This window comes from Pongo pygmaeus, chromosome 1 (genome assembly GCF_028885625.2).
Source record: "Pongo pygmaeus isolate AG05252 chromosome 1, NHGRI_mPonPyg2-v2.0_pri, whole genome shotgun sequence".
Lineage (NCBI taxonomy): Eukaryota > Metazoa > Chordata > Mammalia > Primates > Hominidae > Pongo > Pongo pygmaeus.
Genome location: NC_072373.2, coordinates 46,691,547 through 46,710,967, shown reverse-complemented (window position 1 = coordinate 46,710,967; position 19,421 = coordinate 46,691,547). Strand labels below are relative to the sequence as shown.

The 19,421-nt window shown below is 45.2% G+C and overlaps 1 protein-coding gene and 1 pseudogene across 2 annotated transcripts in view; one reads left to right on the top strand and one right to left on the bottom strand.

The window, feature by feature from the left end:
• KDM5B (lysine demethylase 5B) overlaps positions 1-19,416 on the bottom strand; it is an 83,243-nt gene extending 63,827 nt beyond the window's left edge. For both annotated transcript variants that reach the window (XM_054461948.1, XM_063647146.1), the window contains exon 1: positions 16,577-19,416. In XM_054461948.1, coding sequence (XP_054317923.1) covers positions 16,577-16,780 — 204 coding nt within the window. In that variant the 5' untranslated portion in view covers positions 16,781-19,416. The remainder of the gene's footprint in view (positions 1-16,576) is intronic.
• Positions 2,352-15,943, top strand: LOC129010961 (probable mitochondrial glutathione transporter SLC25A39; annotated as a pseudogene).
• Positions 19,417-19,421: the final 5 nt, after the last annotated feature.

Here is a 19,421-nt window from a genome sequence, read left to right as displayed (position 1 = left end):
AACCAAATTCTCTTCCTTCCTTGAATATTGTTGTTTTGTAGGAGGATGTCATGACCCTCATTCTCATTCTACACACCTATTTCCTCCCGCAACCCTACTCTAATCCAAGTGAAGCAAAGCCTTCCCAGACAGCTCCCTCTCATCCACCTCCATATACCCCCAACCTTTAACCACTCAGTACATAACTTCTATTCCTTGCATACATCATACTTGCTAATCTTTCTCACCAGTCAATTATGAGTTTCTTTATTTATATTTTTTAAATTTATTTATTTGAGATGGAGTCTTGCTCTGTCACCCAGGCTGGAGTGCAGTGGCGTGATCTCGGCTCACTGCAACCTCTGCCTCCCAGGTTCAAGCAATTCTTCTGCCTCAGCCTCCCAAGTAGCTGGGAATACAGGTGCGTGCCACCATGCCCAGCTAATTTTTATATTTTTAGTAGAGACGGAGCTTCACCATATTGGCCATGCTGGTCTTGAACTACTGACCTCGTCTCAGCCTCCCAAAATGCTGGGATTACAGGCATGAGCCACCTAGGACTTTAACACAATGCACTTACTGACATATCAATAATAAGTACTGAATTGAGACCACAACCAGCTCCAAGGACTCAATTCATTTCTTCATTCAACAGAGTTGATAAAAAGAATTGCCCAGTTTTCTGCAGTAGAACTGAGAAATTACTGATTAATTTGAAGTCAACAGGTAAGATAATTCTTATTTTTTCTTTCTTTTTTATTTTTATTTTGTTTTCTATATTTTGAGGGATTTTGGTGTTTAGATTTTTTTTTTTTTTTTTTTTTGAGAATTCCTCATATTAGCTGCCTAAACCTGTCATGAAATTACTGGGTCTCAAACCTAGCAGCGCTTCCGGAGGAGCTTTTTAAAATTCAAACACTTAGGCCCACCTGAGATTCTAATTCAGTTATTCTGGGATGAACCCCAGAATGACTTTGATGGGAGGCAGAGGCACATTTATATAGGGAGCCCCAAGTCCTAAATACTCTTCCAATGTGAAGCTGAGTGGTCACTGGAGTTGATGAGCCAGGAGTTTACATATAAATGAGCCAACAAACAGTATATGAAGGGGCTAAGTTCATAAATACTGATAAGTAGATAAAACACACAAATCTAAATGGTACTTTGATAACTGTTTACATGCAGCTTACTATTGTTATTAATGAATTCAAGTCTGGGTGGCCAGAAGGAAGAGAGAGAAGACCACGGTCAAAAAAAGACTGTAGGCCGGGCACAGTGGCCCACGCCTGTAATCCCAGCACTTTGGGAGGCCGAGGTGGGTGGATCACAAGGTCAAGAGTTTGAGACCAGCCTGGCCAACATGGTGAAACCCCGTCTCTACTAAAAATACAAAAAAAATTAGCCGGGCATGGTGGCGGGTGCCTGTAATCCCAGCTGCTCTGGAGGCTGAGGCAGGAGAATCGCTTGAACCCAGGAGGCAGAGGTTGCAGTGAGCCAAGACCGTGCCATTGCACTCCAACTCCAGCCTGGGTGACACAGCGAGACTCCCTCTCAAAAAAAAAGAGACTGTAAGGGGAGATGAAAGAGAGAAGCAGGCTAATTTCTGGGATCTATGAAGGGAGCCATTATATATTAAATTAGAAGAACACTGAACTTGGGACTAAAGAGCCATGGTTTGCAACATCCAATTTGTCCTTTCAAGGCTGTGTCACCTTAGGCAAGTCACGTCTCTCAAGCTCAGTTTGTTTCCTTTTCTATAAAATGGATCTGCCTTAGCAGCAAAAACCAACAAATATGTTGCTTTTGTTTTTGTTTTGCTGAACCTACCAGGATACAAAGTATATAAGCAAAAATAATAGATTCATAATTTCCCATTAATCCTCTCATGAAATCACAATTGTATCATTACTATGGTTATATAAAAGGCAATGCAGTAGTTAAGAGCAGTAACTGAGGACCTGCACAGCCTAAGTTCAAATCTGGCTCTACCAGGATTTGGGCAAGATTCCTTCCCTCTTTGGGCCTCACTATGTAAAGAAGGGCTGATATTTTAAGCTGCCCATTTTACAGACAGGTTAACAGAATGAAGCTCTGAAAATAGTCATGACCCTCCTTAAGGTTAGGAGCTCAAGGATAACATGGAAATAATGGAACACATGCCAGAAACCCAACATTTTGATTCCTACTCTAGTATTCTTTCCACAAAATCTCTATTCTCTTGCAGTTTTCATTTCCTAGCTGGCTAATGTTACCCCTCAAAACCAAATTATCTTAGAATCCTAAATCAAATTCTAAACTTTGTTCTTGTCAAAGAAAATCTTGATGAGCAACTATATATTCTATAAATCAAAAATATATTTTAGAAATGGAAGATGGGAAAAGCCACAAGGTTGCCAGAGAAAAACAGTAGTTATAGAGGAACCCAGAAGAATGGGCTGCTACCAAGTACAATCTTTAAAAGCCCCAAACCCATACTCTACCACAAATCCCTGAAGCCAGCCTCCCACTGGAAAATTTGGTGGCTGTTCTCAATTTGTCCAAAATGCATCATATTGGATGAGAGCCTCTCTGAGACAGGGAAAAGTTTAAAGACCTGGAATTTTACAAAGTGGAGGTAATACTCAAATTTCACTGTATAAACTTCTCTTATATCCACCCCTTTCCCCACTGTCCTATAAATAAAAAGATAACAGAATACAAATCCTAAGGGATCCTACCTCCCATCTCTTCCAAGTTAAAGCCTGGCAAGGATGAGATATTACCATCTGGTTTAAATATCACCAAATGATGAGTTGGTATAACCACAGAAAATTGGGAGGATCCTGCCTTAAAGACCTTGTAATTATGTGGGCTTGATAGGGATTTGTTCTTTGTTTCTGGGGTTATGTGATTAGAGTAGTATTAAAATGTTTCAGTATCTGTAGCCTGTAGTATGATGCCCCATAAGAATATGTGCTTAATGAAAAGTTCCAATCAAGTGCTTGAAACACACTAAGTTTAGGCTTTAGTTCTCTGAACATTACAATTTGGTCAAGCCAGTGAGATGGCAAAAATTAACTCAAAAATGCACAAAAATCTGCCTAAGGGCACATAAAGTACATAGCTGGGAAAAGAAATCTTAGCCTAGCTATCTACTCCTAACAAAAATACCTAAGCATTTGACAATTTTAAATGGTACATATACCATTGGGGAGTGTCTTAATACATTTAGAAAGCAGTATTAAGTGACTGATTCAAGACCAAAAAATCCACATTAAAGTCACAATAGAAAGAAATGTAGTATATGGTAGTCCCCATCCTTATGTGGAGGGATACATTCCAAGACCCCCAGCGGATGCCTGAAACCATGGATAGCAAGTACTAAACCCTATATATACTATGTTTTTTCCTATACATACGTACCTATGATAAAATTTAACTTATAAATTAGGCACAGTAAGAGATTAACAATAACAATTAAACAATACACTGTAATAAAAGTTACATGGGGCCGGGTGCGGTGGCTCACACCTGTAATCCCAGAACTTTGGAAGGCTGAGGTGGGCAGATCACTTGAGGTCAGGAGTTCGAGACCAGCCTGGCCAACATGGTAAAACCCCCATCTCTACTAAAAATACAAAAATTAGCTGGGCGTGGTAGCAGGTGCCTGTAGTCTCAGCTACTCAAGAGGCTGAGGCAAGAGAATCGCTTGAGCCCAGGAGGCGGAGGTTGCAGTGAGCCGAGATCACACTACTGCACTCCAGCCTGGGGGACAGAGTGAGACTCTGTCTCCAAAAAATAAATAATAAAAAATAATAATAAAATTACATGAATGTAGTCTTTCTCTCAAAATGTCTTATTGTACTGTCCTCACCTATTTTTGGACAGCGGTTGACAAATTCTATCCAAGGTTTTCCTTTCTGCAGATAAGAGGAGACTACTAGAGGCTGGGCGCAGTGGCTCACACCTGCAATCTCAGCACTTTGGGAGGCTGAGGTAGACAGATCATCTGAGGTCAGGAGTTTGAGACCAGCCTGGCTAACACAGTGAAACCCCATCTCTATTAAAAATACAAAAATTAGTTGGGCGTGGCGGCACGTCGCTGTGATCCCACCTACTCAGGAGGCTGAGGCAGGAGAACCGCTTGAACCCAGAGGCAGAGGTTGCAGTGAGCTGAGATCGTACCATTGCACTCGAACCTAGGCAACAGAACAAGACTCCATCTCAAAAAAAAAAAAAAAGAGGGGACTACTCTCTACATGGGTTTACCTAAGAGGCAATGTTATGAGGTCCAATAACAGAAGATATATTTGAATAAAAAACTGGGAAATTTAAGTTTATATGATTACATAGGGGTCCTAATTAGCTTTTTTTTTTTTTTTTAAATAAGATTGTCTAATTGTTGGTAAATAATAAAATATAGGGAGTAAAATACAGGGAGTCAGTCTTGGTGCAAGGTGAGGCCACAGAGCTGGAATGGGCCTGACCAGCCTTGCACTGTACAAGCACCAATCTAAAGCTAGGACTGAAGCTGCAAGATGACGGACAGGACTCTGGGGGCATTAGCTCCCTCCAACAAATGGTGGTCTCAGGTTTCAAGGGCTGTGGTCACCTCCTTCCTCATGACACCCCTGGACATGGTGGAAGGTCCATTTGCAGTCTCAGTGCCCACTGGTGGCCAGTGAGCTGACACCTTCCTCCAGACTTCAGAGCCTCTCTTATGCCAAGCTGCCCTCCTCTTTCCAATCCCGTACTACAATGGTGTCCTGGAGCCTCTGTACCTATGACCAAATTGTCCCCGCTGTGCCACCTGGTTTTAAGACCCTACCAGCTTCACTGGCACCATGGATGCCTCTGTGAAGATTTTGAGGCACAAGGGCACCAGGACCCTGTGGAGTGGCCTCCCAGCCACCCTGGTGATGACTGTGCCAGCTACCACCAACTACTTCACTGCCTACAACCAACTCAAGGCCTGCCTGTGTGGCTGAGCCCTTACCTCTACATAACCTTGGTAGCTGGTGTGCTGGCCCACCCTGGCACTATCACTGCAATCATCAGTGCCCTGGAGCTTATGCAGACAAAGCTGCAGGTTCAGCATATGTTATACTATGTGCTGGTACCTGTGTTTGAGCTCCGGTGGCTTAGAGTGGTTGGTGCTCACTGTGGCTGTGCCGGGGCCCTACTCTCCTTTGAGATGTGCCCTTCTCAGCCCTGTACTGGTTCAGCTACGAGTTAGTGAAGAGCTGGCTGAATGGGCTCAGACCAAAGGACCTCCATGGTCCCATGACAACCATGGGAGTCAGCTTTGCAGCTGGCAGCATCACCATGATGCTGGCTACAGTGCTGACCCTAACCTTTGTCGTGATGAAGACTCAACACCAGGCCACACTCGGAGTGATGGAAGCTGTGGAAATGACATCCCTGGATGTGGACTCTACCTGGTTGCTCAGAGGTGGATCTGTGCCAAGTCGGGCATCAGAGAGCTCTTTGCAGGCTTCCTCCCTTGGATCATCAAGTCTATCCCCTCCTATGCTATCACGATCACCACTTATGAGTTCAGCAAAAGTCTCTTAAAGAGACTCAATCAGGACCAGCATCTGGGCCATTCAAAGGGGCAAAGAGGCAAGGACCCCCATCTCTCCAACAGATGGGGAAAGAGGGGAGGAGAGACTGAACCAAGTGCCTTTTCCTCAGCCCTAAGGGGAGGATCCTTGTTTCCATTTCCGCTGGGCAACAGCCCCAGGGGTTCAGGGGTAGGCTGCCCCTCTGGGCAGCCCAGGCCTTCCTCAGACACAACTTCTTCCTGCTGCTTCCATCCTGGGGATCATCAATTTCCCACCCTCCAAGTTCAAGACCAAATCTGCTATCTGCCCCTCCCCTATGTTTCCCTCTGTGCTTGCTGTAGCTGGGCCTGCCCCAAGGAGTCAAGAAATCCTGGGACCTGGTCTAGTCTCCCTGCTCCTTTGTTAATTCCTTAAGTCTAAATATAATTAACCTCAATAAATAAATAAATAAAAATAAAATATGACGGTGGCTCTTGTCCTAAAATATTTTCTTAAAAGATCTAGGTAAACATTTTTCCTGCCACTTCTACTTTTCTCCCCACTTTACAAGTAGGATAATTGCAAAATTACTAGACTTCAACTATTGACCCCTCCTGTCAGACATGAATTGAGATTATTTAAATTATGTTAGTAAGTACAATATCCTTCTATTTGCAGGGCTTCCACAACGTCACAGTCATCCCATATTGGGGGAAATTTAAATCACTGTAAACCCTTCTTAATACAAATCTCACCAAACTGAACTCCTGCCTATATACACGCACTACATAAGACACACAAATGCATCTGCAAATTTTCTGAAATAATTTTTAACAGCTCTACCTTTTAAAAAATGTTAATCTCACTAATCTGTTTAGGGACAGGCCGGGCGTGGTGGCTTGTGCCTGTAATCCCAGCACTTTGGGAGGCCTAGGCGGGCGGACTGCTTGAGCTCAGGAGTTCAAGACCAGCCTAGGCAACATGGTGAACCCCATCTCTATTAAAATAAATACAAAAACTAGCTGGGCATGATGGTATGCACCTGTAGTCCCAGTCCCAGCTACTTGGGAGGCTGAGGTGGAAGGATGGCTTGAGCCCAGGAGGCAGAGGTTGCAGTGAGCCAAGATCACATCATGCTGCACTCCAGCCTGGCAACATAGTGAGACCCTGTCTCAAAAAAAATAAATAAAGATTCAGGGACAGAAAAGCTTCGTCTAAACCAATAGAAGGATTATAGTCTATATATTCTAGGGTTTTTTTGTTTGATTGGTTTTTGTCTTTTTTTTGTACAGATAGGGTCTGCTATGGTGCCCAGGCTGGTTTCAAATTCCTATGCTCAAGCAATCCTCCCACCTGCGCCTCCCCAAGTGCTGGAATTATGGGTGTGAGCCACTATGCTGGCTATACTCTCTTTTGATGATGGGTTTTTGCCTTTTTTTGGGGTGGGGGGTGCGGTTTGCCTTTTCAAGTTTCACTTTTACAACATCCCTTCATGGCCAGCCTGGCTAACATAGTGAGACACCATCTCTACAAAAAAATTTGAAAAATTACCCAGGCATGGTGGTGTGTGCCTGTAATCTCAACTAAATGGGGGGCTGAGGTGGGATCACTTGAGCCCAGGAGTTCGAGGCTGCAGGGATCTGTGATTGTGCCACTGCATTACAGTTTGGGCAACAAAACAAGAAAAAAAGAAAACAATCCCTTCACAGCTAGGTGCAGTGGCTCACGCCTGTAGTTCCAGCACTGTGGGAAGCTGAGGTGGGAGGATGGCTTAAGGCCAGGAGTTCGAACCAGCCTGCAACACAGCAAGACCCTGTCCCTAAAAAAATAATAATTCTGGGTGTGGTGGCATGTATACCTGTGGTCCCAGCTATTCAGGAGGCCGAGCTGAGAGGATGGCTTCAGCTCATGAGGTCGAGGCTGCAATGAACTATGATTGCACCACTGCACTCCAGCCTGGGCAACAGAGCAAGACTCTGTCCCCAGGGGACAAGGGGAAATCCCTTCACTATATGGGAAAATGAGGGATGTGTACTTGGCACTAACCCTTGTCTCACTAAATCTGTCCCCAGACTCTTCTTAGCAATGAGCAAATAAAGCTTTGGGATTTAAGCTCCTTGCAATCCATCAATTAATCAGTCTGGACAGTAGCCCTAGGTCAGTGTCAGATCCCCTTAGAGCAGATGACAAGCATATGTTGCAGAAAAATGACTTTGTCCAAGGTCATGATGTAACTAGATTGAAAACTCTACCCACCTATTTTTTAAAATCTAGAAAATACCCCTCCTGTCCTCTTTTACATAATAGAGGAACTGGCTTTTGAAAAGTAATTTTAAGCCCGGCGCGGTGGCTCACGCCTGTAGTCCCAGCATTTTGGGAGGCCGAGGTGGGCGGGTCACCTGTGGTCAGGAGTTCGAGACCAGCCTGACCAACATGGAGAAACCCCATCTCTACTAAAAATACAAAATCAGCCGGGCGTGGTGGCAGGTGCCTGTAATCCCAGCTACCAGGAAGGCTGAGGCAGGAATTACTTGAACCTGGGAGGCGGAGGTTGCGGTGAGCCGAGATCACGCCACTGCATGCACTCCAGCCTGAGCGACAAGCGTGAAACTCCGTCCCAAAAAAAAAGTAATTTTTAAAAAAGAAAAACACGTGATAAATAAAAATATACATTCCCCTTGATAAACCTCATTTTTATCCCTGCAAAATAATAGTTAAATTTCACAGCATTTTACAAGAGATTACCATGTGAAATGAAATCAACAAGTTCTAAAACGTCATTATGTGACCTTCTGCCTGGTGGCATCTCCTATCTCAGAAATGAAGTTATTATTTCAGGGAAGCAGGGAGAAGTCTTTAGATTTTAAGGGACATTAATAGAAAATATTTCCCGATGACCTAATTTTTAAATTGAACCTAACAATCTAACAAGTAATTCATCAGACTCTTCAAATTCTCATTTCCCTAAAACTTCTTTTCCAGAAAGGGACTTTTGTTTTGTTTTTGTTTTTTGAGACGGAGTCTTGCTCTGTCACCAGGCTGGAGTGCAGTGGTGCAATATCGGCTCACTGCAACCTCCACCTCCCGGGTTCAAGTGATTCTCCTGCTTCAGCCTCCCAAGTAGCTTGGGACTACAGGTGCGCACCACCACGCCCAGCTAATTTTTGTACTTTTAGTAAAGACAGGGTTTCACCATGTTGGCCAGGATGGTCTCAATCTCTTGACCTCATGATCCACCTGCCTCGGCCTCCCAAAGTGCTGAGATTACAGGCGTGAGCCACTGCACCCAGCCATTTTGTTTTGTTTGTTTTTGAAACAAAGTCTTGCTCTGTTGCCCAAGCTGGAGTGCAGTGGCGTGATCAGGGCTCATCGCAACCTGGAACTTCTGAGCTCAAGCCATCCTCCCACCTTGGCCTCCCAAGTAGCTGGGACTATAGGTGCATGGCACCATTCCCAGCTAATTTTTTGTCTTTTGTAGAGATAGGGTCTCACTATGTTTCCCATGCTGATCTCAAACTCCTGACCTCAAGCGATCCTCCTGCCTGGAGCCTCCCAAAGTGCTGGAATTACAGGTGAGAGCCACCATGCCTGGATAGAACATCATTCTGTTTCTTGGTTACTACTGATGTCAGCTCTGTTTCGTCAGGCTAAATAACCACTCTGACCAGAAGCCCCTTCCTAAGAAAAGAAAGTTCAGATAAAGTCTGGCCAATACAAAAATGAACAGATAAAGAATGAAGTGATGTTAGCAGAGACTACCCTCCACCCACCAACTGACTCCAACACCTCCATGTGCCAACAGACCTGCAGCCGGTCAAGTTACTTGACATGTCCCAACAAATGTGTAACAAAGCAACAAAGCCATTGACTAAAACTGAGAAATACTATCCCCAACCTAATTGGGCAAAATGACCATCACTGACTGAAGCCTAGAAAGCTCACCTCATAATTGCCCAAATGTCACTTATAACCTGAATAGGACAAAAGCTAAGCTAAGCTGTTCTTTACAAATGAAGATCCCTAGTTTTCTCTCAACTCCAATGCTGCTACTCCACTTTCTGCTCTTCTACCCAGGAAAATAGCTAAAGTAACTATTCTTTACACTTTTGTGTATGCTTGACATTTTTCGTAATAAAATTTTTTAATTTACTCCCTGAAGTGATGGGTCTGGCAGAACAAAATGATTAGTTTTTATATCTGAAAGAAAGCTTAAATGCTTAAAAAAAAAAGCAGCAGCAGCACATATGGGATGACTGTAAGGCCATGTGTAAAGATATATGCTGATGGTGCTTTAAGAAGGATGGTCTACAGTTAAAGGTCTGAGTGTCTTAAATCATGGTGGGGGGTAGAGGACTTAAAAGAATGCATTCAGTCAAATTCTGCATCTTTGTTCCAAACATCCTACAATTATGGAACTGAAATGCCTCACTGTCCTAGAGACATCTTTTCTTCATTAATCTGGTTCATAAACTTGGTTGTAAAAAGCAAATTCAACGAATTCATCTAATAATGACAGAAAAATAAACATTTCTGGAGGAATTTGTGGAAGTGTACAATTTAATTTTTCATTTAATTTTTATTTACAATTTTATTTAAAATTAAATTTTCATTTAATTTTCATATTAATTTTTCCTCTTTAATTCCATGCAAGGACATAGCAGTTAATAAATACTTAAGAAATACTTCTCAATTGCATACCATTCTTATGTCTAAAACAAGTTTCTCACAATCTGGATTTTATAAATCCAGTTATTAGTATCTCAAACTTTAAATAATCAAAAGTCAATGGCAGCAGCCCAAGAATATGGCTTTCCCAAGGTATCAACTAACCCACCCACTCACCCCAAAGAGACTCGTTGGTATGCCCTCTGGTGAGTCCCCTTCAAGAGACCCAAACTGAAATTTGACAATGCGTAGCCCTCCAGTTCCCAACCTTCATTCCATCTTTTTTTTTTTTTTTTTGAGTCTGCCAATGATCTGTACTATAACACGTATATCAGAAAATACCTAATTCTCTTAGAGAAAAAAAAACTGCACAACAATCTCAACACTGAGAGGACTGTCCAAGGATGAAAGCAAGGTACTCCTAGGTTAGTAGTTTTTCAAACCTATAGATGGCATTTGGAAAGAAGTACACGCATAGGCTTCAAAAAACCCTGAACACCAGAAACCTAATTAGCACTTTCATTTTAGGGGCACGGGCTTTCCCTTATCCTTTTCTACAGCCAACCTTAATGGGGTCCAATTAAGGCAACAATGAAAGGTTACAAAAGTCTACAAAAAGGTCCCATTACAGCATTTAAACAGGGTTCGATTTTTTAAATCGAATAGTTTACACTATTTTTTTTGTTGTTGTTGTTGCTGTGTTTGTTTTCTTTTTTGAGCCTGTCGCCCAGGCTAGAGTGCAATGGAGTGATCTCGGCTCACTGCAACCTCTGCCTCCTGGGTTCAAGTGATTCTCCTGCCTCAGCCTCCCGAGTAGCTGGGATTTCAGGCGCCCGCCACCATGCCCAGCTAATTTTTGTATTTTTAGTAGAGACAGGGTTTCGCTATGTCGGCCAGGCTGGTTTTGAACTCCTTACCTCAAGCGATCCGCCCACCTAGGCCTCTCAAAAGTGCTGGGATTACAGGCACGAGCCACTACGCCCAGCCCTGTATTTTTTTGCCCAAGAGAAAATTCCCCCACTGGCAGATTTCTACCCACTTATAAATGTAAACCAATAAACACATTTTTCACTGATCTATCAACATGAAATACTCTAATACTCTAAGTCTAGGCCAACAGGTCATAAAGAAAATTACCCTAGAAACAGAAAGAATAAAATTAAGGGTTAATAATTTTCTCTTAATTTTTCTTATCAGTGTCTCAACAAAATAATTCAGGCCAGGTGCACTGGCCCATGCCTGTAATCCCAGCACTTTGGGAGGCCAAAGTGGGAGAACTGCTTGAAGCCAGGAGTTCAAGACCAGCCTGGGCAACATACTGAGAAACTGCATCCCTACAATTTATTAGAGGCTGAGGAGGGAGAAGCACTTGAGCCCAAGAAGTGGAAGCTGCAGTGAGCCTTGATTGCAACACTGCATGCCAGCCTGGGTGACAGAGTGAGATTTAAAAAAAAAAAAGGAAATTTCAGGCCCTGGCTTTTAATAGAGAATGCTTATTAACGCTTTTCAAAGATAATTCTCTACTCATTTCGCTCTTTTAAAAGTTTAGATTGCATGTTTAAAACCATACCCTATAACCATAGGAAGGGAAGGAAATTTTTCCAGTGGGGGTGGGGACTCAAATCTTTAGCTGACTCATATTTGCAATATCATTCACATTACATTCTTAAAGTCTACAAGTTTTGTTTATTAGTTCACTAAGAATTACAACTGGGTAGATATGTTTGTGGCTACTAATGTGCCCAATTTACCACTGGCAAAGTCAAATTTAGCTAAACACCCATTCAATAACTACAACAAATGAAGTTTGTTTTTGCTTTAAGGCAGACATTTGTGGCCTGGGTGCGGTGGCTCACGCCTGTAATGCCAGCACTTTGGGAGGCCAAGGTGGGTGGATCACCTGAGGTCAGGAGTTCAAGACCAGCCTAACCAACATGGTGAAACCCCGTCTCTACTAAAAATACAAAGCTAGCCGGGCGTGGTGGTGCATGCCCACCCAGCTACTCAGGAGGCTGAGGCAGGAGAATCACTTGAATCCGGGAGGCGGATGTTGCAGTGAGCAACATGACGTTGCGCCATGGCACTCCAGCCTGGGCGACAACAGCAAAACTCCTTCTCAAAAAAAAAAAAAAGTAGACCATTTGTGGCCTGGAACTGTAGGACTTAATCCAACCTCCTACCAGGTTTTTCTCCTGGGCATTATATTCCTAAATTTGTCTTAAAAAGTAGTTAGGGGTCGGGGGAGGGGGGAGGGGGGAGGGAAAGCATTAGGAGATATACTTAATGTAAATGATGAGTTACTGGGTGCAGCACACCAACATGGCACATGTATACATATGTAACAAACCTGCATGTTGTACACATGTACCCTAGAACTTAAAGTATAATAAAAAAAAAGAAAGAAAAAAAAAGTAGTTACAAGTGAGTTCAGGGTTTCTTTTGAGGGAGATGAAAATGTTCTACAATTGATTGTGGTGATGGTTGTACAACTCTGAAAATATCAAAAACCTCTGAATTGCACATCATAAATTGGTGAATTGTATGGTATATTTCAATAAAAGGGTTTTTTTTAAGTAGTTATAAGTTCTTCCTTTGCTCAAGGATGTTTCTACTGATAAGCCTCTTCTCTAAACGTTAAAGGCTTAAAGTGGCCAAAGATACCACAAGTAGGGAAAGATTTCATGACACCAAAGAAATAGGGAAAACAGAGAGAGGGTTAGGCCTAAGTCAATCAAACCCCAAATTAGGGAGAATGATACACTGGAAAGGGAGTAAATGAGCTCCATATCATTAACACTTCTACCATACAAAGAAGTGTGTAAGTTCCTCCCTCTTCTCTAGGAGTGGAACCAATAGGCTCACTCAAAGATGGTGACTGTATTAAAACATTTAAGGGCAGTTTTACACTTGGCTATAAAGATGAAGGAATCAAACTAGTAACCACAAGAAGTTAAAGCTGAAAAATTTTTGTCTCTTGTGCCCTCTGGAGTTTGATTTAAACCTTCTCCTGGCACAAAGAAGAAATCTGTGGAATCTAGGCCGGGCGCGGTGGCTCACGCCTGTAATCCCAGCACTTTGGGAGGCTGAAGCGGGTGGATCACCTGGGGTCAGGAGGCAGAGGCTGTGATGAGCCACTGCACTCCAGGACTGGGCAACAAGAGCAAAACTCCGTCTCAAAAAAAAAAGAAATTTGTGGAATCTATCTATGTCCAAATGTGAGACATTTGAAAGCAAGAAAATAAGTTACTAAAGCCATAAATACATTCCTATCAAAATCTGGGAGACAAAAAAGTATTTACTGAGCAGCCAACTATTTTTCTGCCTAATAGTTACACCCTTAAAATTATTCATCTCCAAATACCACAAAGTGATATGGAAAAATATCATTTGTCCTTAAACAGACATCTAAGTACAGTATCAAGGAGGAAATTACAAATTTGCATTTTAAAGGTGACAAAACCAGAAGCCAAATGAATTGTAAATTTAAGAAGGTTTTGGCCCAGAAAACAAGCCTGGTTATCCTACATAGTTGATATAATTTGAAACTAAGGTTTGTATTAAACTTCAAACTCAGAATTGAAGTATAGTCTTCTTGACTTAATTACGTTTTCTCACATTTATCTTACTATATTTTCAAATTTCTGAGAACCCCTAAGCTGCCATATACAAAATAATGTAAGCACTCTAAGTTTTCAGAAGCCAAGCAGTTTGGGAGTCTCACTGAGAAAGCAGCTATAAACTGAAGCTATATTAAGTACCATTGGTAAAGATACAAAGGTAAGAACAAAAGGAGACAGAAATGTTTTATACTTCTCCTTACCTTCTAACAAGTAAAATACCAATAGTCCCAATTCCCCTTCTAATATAACCATTTGTGTTCCAAAAACTCGGTGAACAAAAATCATCCAGAAATACAGACATTATATATATCACCATGGAAAATATTTCACACTTCTTGAAGGGTTTTTTTGTTGCTATGTATCAACTATATGAAACCACTTGTTCACAGTTAGCTTTCCTAAAAACAAAACAGTTTCTAAAACAAAGACTGTTTACATCTCTTAAGAAGCCTTTGTTCCAACAAGACCCCTCTTCAAGAGCTACAACTTCTGGAAAGATTTCCCTTTTTGTGGTTATATCAACAACAAATACTCTCAAACTCTTTCCATTTGGCAAAGGAGTTTGTTAAACAAAGGAGGAAACAAGTCCCCTCCACACAAAGGAGGTCTCCAAAACAGAGTACTGGTTGTATTTGTAGATTATTGGTGCCTCTTTAACCCCTTTCCTCAGGCTGTACTATGTAGCACTCTCAATACAAAATGGTGGCCATCATGTCTGTCTGACATTCAGAGTGAGAAAAAGGCAATTCGATCACACATTTTGCAAAGATTGCCATTAATATTTTAGCCAAGATGAGGAAATGGGTAGCCAAGCCTAACCAGAGCAACACTATCCTTTCAGGAAAAGGGCCCTCTAAAAGGCAAAGGACAAGAAAACAAGATAAAGGATTTACCCCAGCCCTGGTATACCACAATACCAACATGGAGGACACCTCCCAGGAACCTGACTCCCCACATTTTGGTTACTAAGAACTTAGTCAAGTTACCCAATTTCTGAATAAAATCCCATTATGCAAATGTGCAATATTCATATTCACCCGTCCTAGCATGTGACATAAAGCTACATTACTACAGTGTGAAACATGACCTATTATTCAAGAATTAAAACCTTGGCTCTAACCAGCCCTGTTATAACTTCTGCAGGCCTCTTTGCACTAAGAGAAACGTACTTCCCTTAAGCAGCAAGAATCAACCTTGCCCACTTCGCTGTAAGAAATGGATCTATTTTCAAACATTTCCCTCATATTCGCTGGCCAGTTATTTTCTGAAGCATATATTTCATCTCCATTTTCAAACTTGCTTAAGAAAAACTAAAGTAGGTGTCCATGTTTTAATTTGGGGCAGGGAAGGGTTAAGAAGCCTTATTTTCAGGGATCTCCCTGAAAACAGCTTTCCAAAACATAACGATTACAAACAGAATCCCTACAACTCAAAATGTCATTACAAAAAGCAAGCTGAAGGGAGAAAGGGGTGGGAAGGGGTCTTCCTCCACTTAGGAGTGGGGGTGGGGGAAGAGAGTGGGAGAAGATTCTTAAACAGTAGGAAAGGCAGTTAAACCCCATTCCCAACGGTCCCAGCCCGTCCAACCGCCGCTTAGGCCAACTCGGACTCAGACCCTCCCGAAAGGTGGGCAAAAAAACAGGGGTGTAGGAGCGCACCCAGTTCCGGCCACGGGGGAAGGAGTTGGCCGGGCTCTCCTCAGCGAACGTTGGAGCCGTTACGGATGGTTTCAACAACACCCACCCCTCACTCACTGCCCCCAGGCCCGAGGCGCTGTAGACAGGGCTGGAAGGGCTGCAAGGGCTGCGGTGGGTGACTGCCTTTCAGCGCCCGGAGGCTGAGGGCCGGGGGAAACGAGCACGAAATCTTCGGAGGTCTCTCCGTCTGACATTCCCCTACAAACACGGCCTCGCCCGGACCCCATCCCCACCAGCACAGCCCAGGCCTCCCCGGGGAGCCGAGCGGCTGAGCCAGAAGAAGCCGGGAGTGTGCGCTTTCCGGAGCGCGGGCGGGCATCGGGGCCCACCGCCGCCCGTCCTGCCCCTGGCGCCCCAAAAGTGTCCCCCAGACACTAACGCCCCCCAGAACACATCCGCTCCGGGGCTGGACCCGCGGCTCCTCCCCGCCCCCAGCCAGCGCTGGCCGCCCCCTTCTTGACCCCGGCCCGGGGGACACCTGGAGGCCCGGGGACCAGGCGGTGGAGGGGTGCCCTGGTCTGGAGGGTGGGGCGCCCAGGTGAGGGCCGCTCCGGGCCGACGCCGCCACCACACAAAGGACCAGGGGCTCCCGCCGCCATATTGAAAACTTTCCTCCTCGCACGACAACTCGCAAGTCCCCCACCCCCACCCCACCCCATCACACACCCCCGCACCCCGGGAGCGGAGGCGAGGACCAGCCTGCCGAGCCTCGCCGGGCCCACAGTCCTCCCTCCAGCCCGCGCCTCCGCCGGGCTCCGTGAGGAAACTCCCCCGCGACCACCCCCGGCTCCTGCCATCACTCCATCCGGAACCGAACCCGAACCTCCGGACCCGGCCGCCCGAGCCCCGCGGCGACCCGGCCCTCCCATAGCACCGCCGAAGCCCCCGGTTCTCCCACGCTCCTCATCTCCCACCCTGGAGAAGCCCCCGTCTTCCTCCCCCGGCCTCAACTCCGACCTTCTAGGCAGCCCCAAACTTGAGGCCGGCGGGGCGACCGGCTCCCCGCCCCCCGCGCCTCGGGCCTCCCCGGACCCGCGCGTCCCCGCTCCCTCCCCCAGCCACGAGCTGGATCCAGGGTGCTGGCGTGACTCACCGGCGGCGGCCGCACCTTACAGATCCCAGTCTGCTCGGCTATGGGCCGGATCTTGTGGATGAAAGCGAAGGGGTCCGCGAACTCTTCCCAGCTGGGCTCGAAGACCGGGCACTCGGGGGGAGGCAGGAACTCGCCCAGCGGGCCCGGGCCCCCGAGGGGCAGCGCCGGGCGCGGGCCTGGGTGCAGCCCGGTGGCCGCCTCCATCACCGCAGGCTGGGCAAGGGCGAAGCGAGGATGGGCTCCGGGACCGAGGCTGCGAGCTTCGCTCGGTCCGAGACCCGTGCAGACACAGCTCGGGCAACAGCAAGTCCGAGTTGTACGGGCAACGGCAGCACCTTGGGCTTTTTCAGCCTCCGACGACGACGTCTAGCCGCAAGCCCACGCCGTGCGCCTCCGCCGCCACGGCGAGGAAAAAGAGTCCCACCCCACCCCCACCCACCCACCCTCCGCGCACGGCTCCCCGCCCCGCCCCCGAATCGGGCGGGGCCGCGCCTTCCGCTGTGGATGGAGTTTATCCTTAGGGTTTCAGTTGAGCCAACTTTTATTGACCATTTACTATGTATCAGAGTTCCTGCCCTAAAGAAGTTAAGTCTGGTAGAAAGGATCAGTCCCCTAAGCCAATCATTCAATCATGTCAGTACACAATGGTAGGTGCAGTAAAACCCAGGAGGGGGTTTTGGAAAGAGCATTGGAAACGGAGAAGGATATTCCAGTAGAGATAACAGCTTGAACATACAAATAACATGTTCATGAGAAGGCAATAGTAATAATAATAATAATAACGTAACACTTTTGGGCACTTTCATATCCTAGGCACTGTTCTAATTGCATCGCATGATTAATCACACAACCCTATGAGATAGGTACTCTTATTTCCACTTTACAATAAGGAAAGTGAGGCATAGGTAGGTTAAGCAATTTGCCAAAATTCACATGGCTAATAAGTGATGGACACTATTGGGAAGTGGAGATGTTGCAGGAAAAATAATCATCCACAAACAATCTATGACAAGGTCAGACTTGAGAGGGGCAAAAGACTCTTGAAATAATCCAGACAAGAAATGATAGGACCTAAATTAAGGCAGTGGTGCTGATAATTATGAGGAAGGGATGCAAAGGTAGGAAATAAAATTAGGACATAGTGACAGATTGAGGGGGGACGGTGAGGTATTAAGATTCAGATGTCTGGCGTACCTGCCTGAGTAGATGCTAGCCCGTTGGCATTGCTGGGACATTCACGCCCATTATATACACAAGGGAGTTATTCAAGGGAAGAAGATACTGTGTTCATTTCTGGACATTTTGAATTTGAGGTGTCTCTGGTACATACAGGTAGAAATACACAACGGGGTATACTGAAGGGTATAAATCTGAAGGGGCGAGATCAGAATTGGAGATATAAATCTGGGAGTTATGTGCATGTGGGTGATAGCCGCTATTTAATGCTACCGTGTGTAAAGCACTGTTCTAAACGCTCTGCATGTATTAGCTCACTGAGTCTTCACAACCCACCATATTGAGTAGGTACGATATTATCCTCATTTTGCAGAGCAGGCAACGGAGGCAAAGAGAGGTTAACGAACTTTAAGAGATACGAACACTTTTGAGGCATCTTTTTTTTTTTTCTTTTGACGGAAGACAGGGGACGGGGGACGGGGGTGGGGGGGTAGTGTCCACCAGCCTCAGAAAAAAGGAGGAAGCTCAAAAAGTAGAACGTCAACATTGAAATGACCTCTTTCATCCAGAAAGCTGCCAAACGTATGCAAGGAATGTTTGTCAAGATCTTAGTTCGCTTTCAGATTCACCTAGTGGAAGGAAATCTCTTATGCTTAAGAAGTCTTCAATTAAAAAGGGGGATGGGCGTGGGGGGAGAAGAAAACCGCCTTCCCTTCAACAAATTTTTCCCAGAGGTACCGGGCCCCGGAAAGAGTTTACAGTGGTCCTGGGAGAACGTATTCCTTTTCTTAGCTCTCTAGGGCTTTGGGACCTGGAGCCTTTTCCTGCTCCCTACTGTAATGGAGAATCAAGCCCAGGAGACAGCTAACACACTATGAAAAGAATTATCAGTGCAAGATAGATATGCGATGTGGCAAGTTATAATAGAATCTAGGTAGTGGGTATAGAGGAATTTGATGCAAATTTAAATTTACTGAAAATTTAATAATACTAAATAAAAGTTGGGTAGAAGAATTATTATCGTCGATGGCTCTTTGGTGCGCATTCTGTGCCTCTGAGGGTCTTGATGAAGATTATGTCTTGTCATGTGCTCTCTCGGGAGAGCGTTGACTATTTTCACTCTTAACGTTGGCATCCTACGAGCCAGGTAGGCATAACTTTGAGACAAATTCTAGACTTATATGAGTTATGATTATTATTTAACTGAGATGGACAGGAAGAACAAGCCTAAGAACATCTTTCCCAATTCTCAGCTGCGTCCTACGATTCCCAACTCTCAAGGTCTCCCAGTCCGGCTTCCTCCATTTCCGGTAGTGACCCTAAGTGATGAGATTCTATCGCTCCCAGATCAGGCCGCAGCTGTTTGGCTCCCAACGGACCCGGTGTGACGTTAAGGGAGGGGGCGGTTGCCGGCGTCTTGAGGGGAACCTAGGGACCAACACGACTCTCCGGGAAGGCAGCCGCTCCCCCGCCCGCAGCAGACGCTCCCCTTGCCCTTTATGATGTTTACATGGGCGGAGGGATCCCTCCCAGCTGACAGCCACACCGCGCCGGCCCTTCTTTTTTTAAAGAGCCTAGCCACTGGCGCTGATTGGCCGGTAGCCGGGCGCGTCAGCCTCCGGGGGCGGGGCCCGGGCCGCATTGTCTCGTCTAGGGCCGGCTGGACACC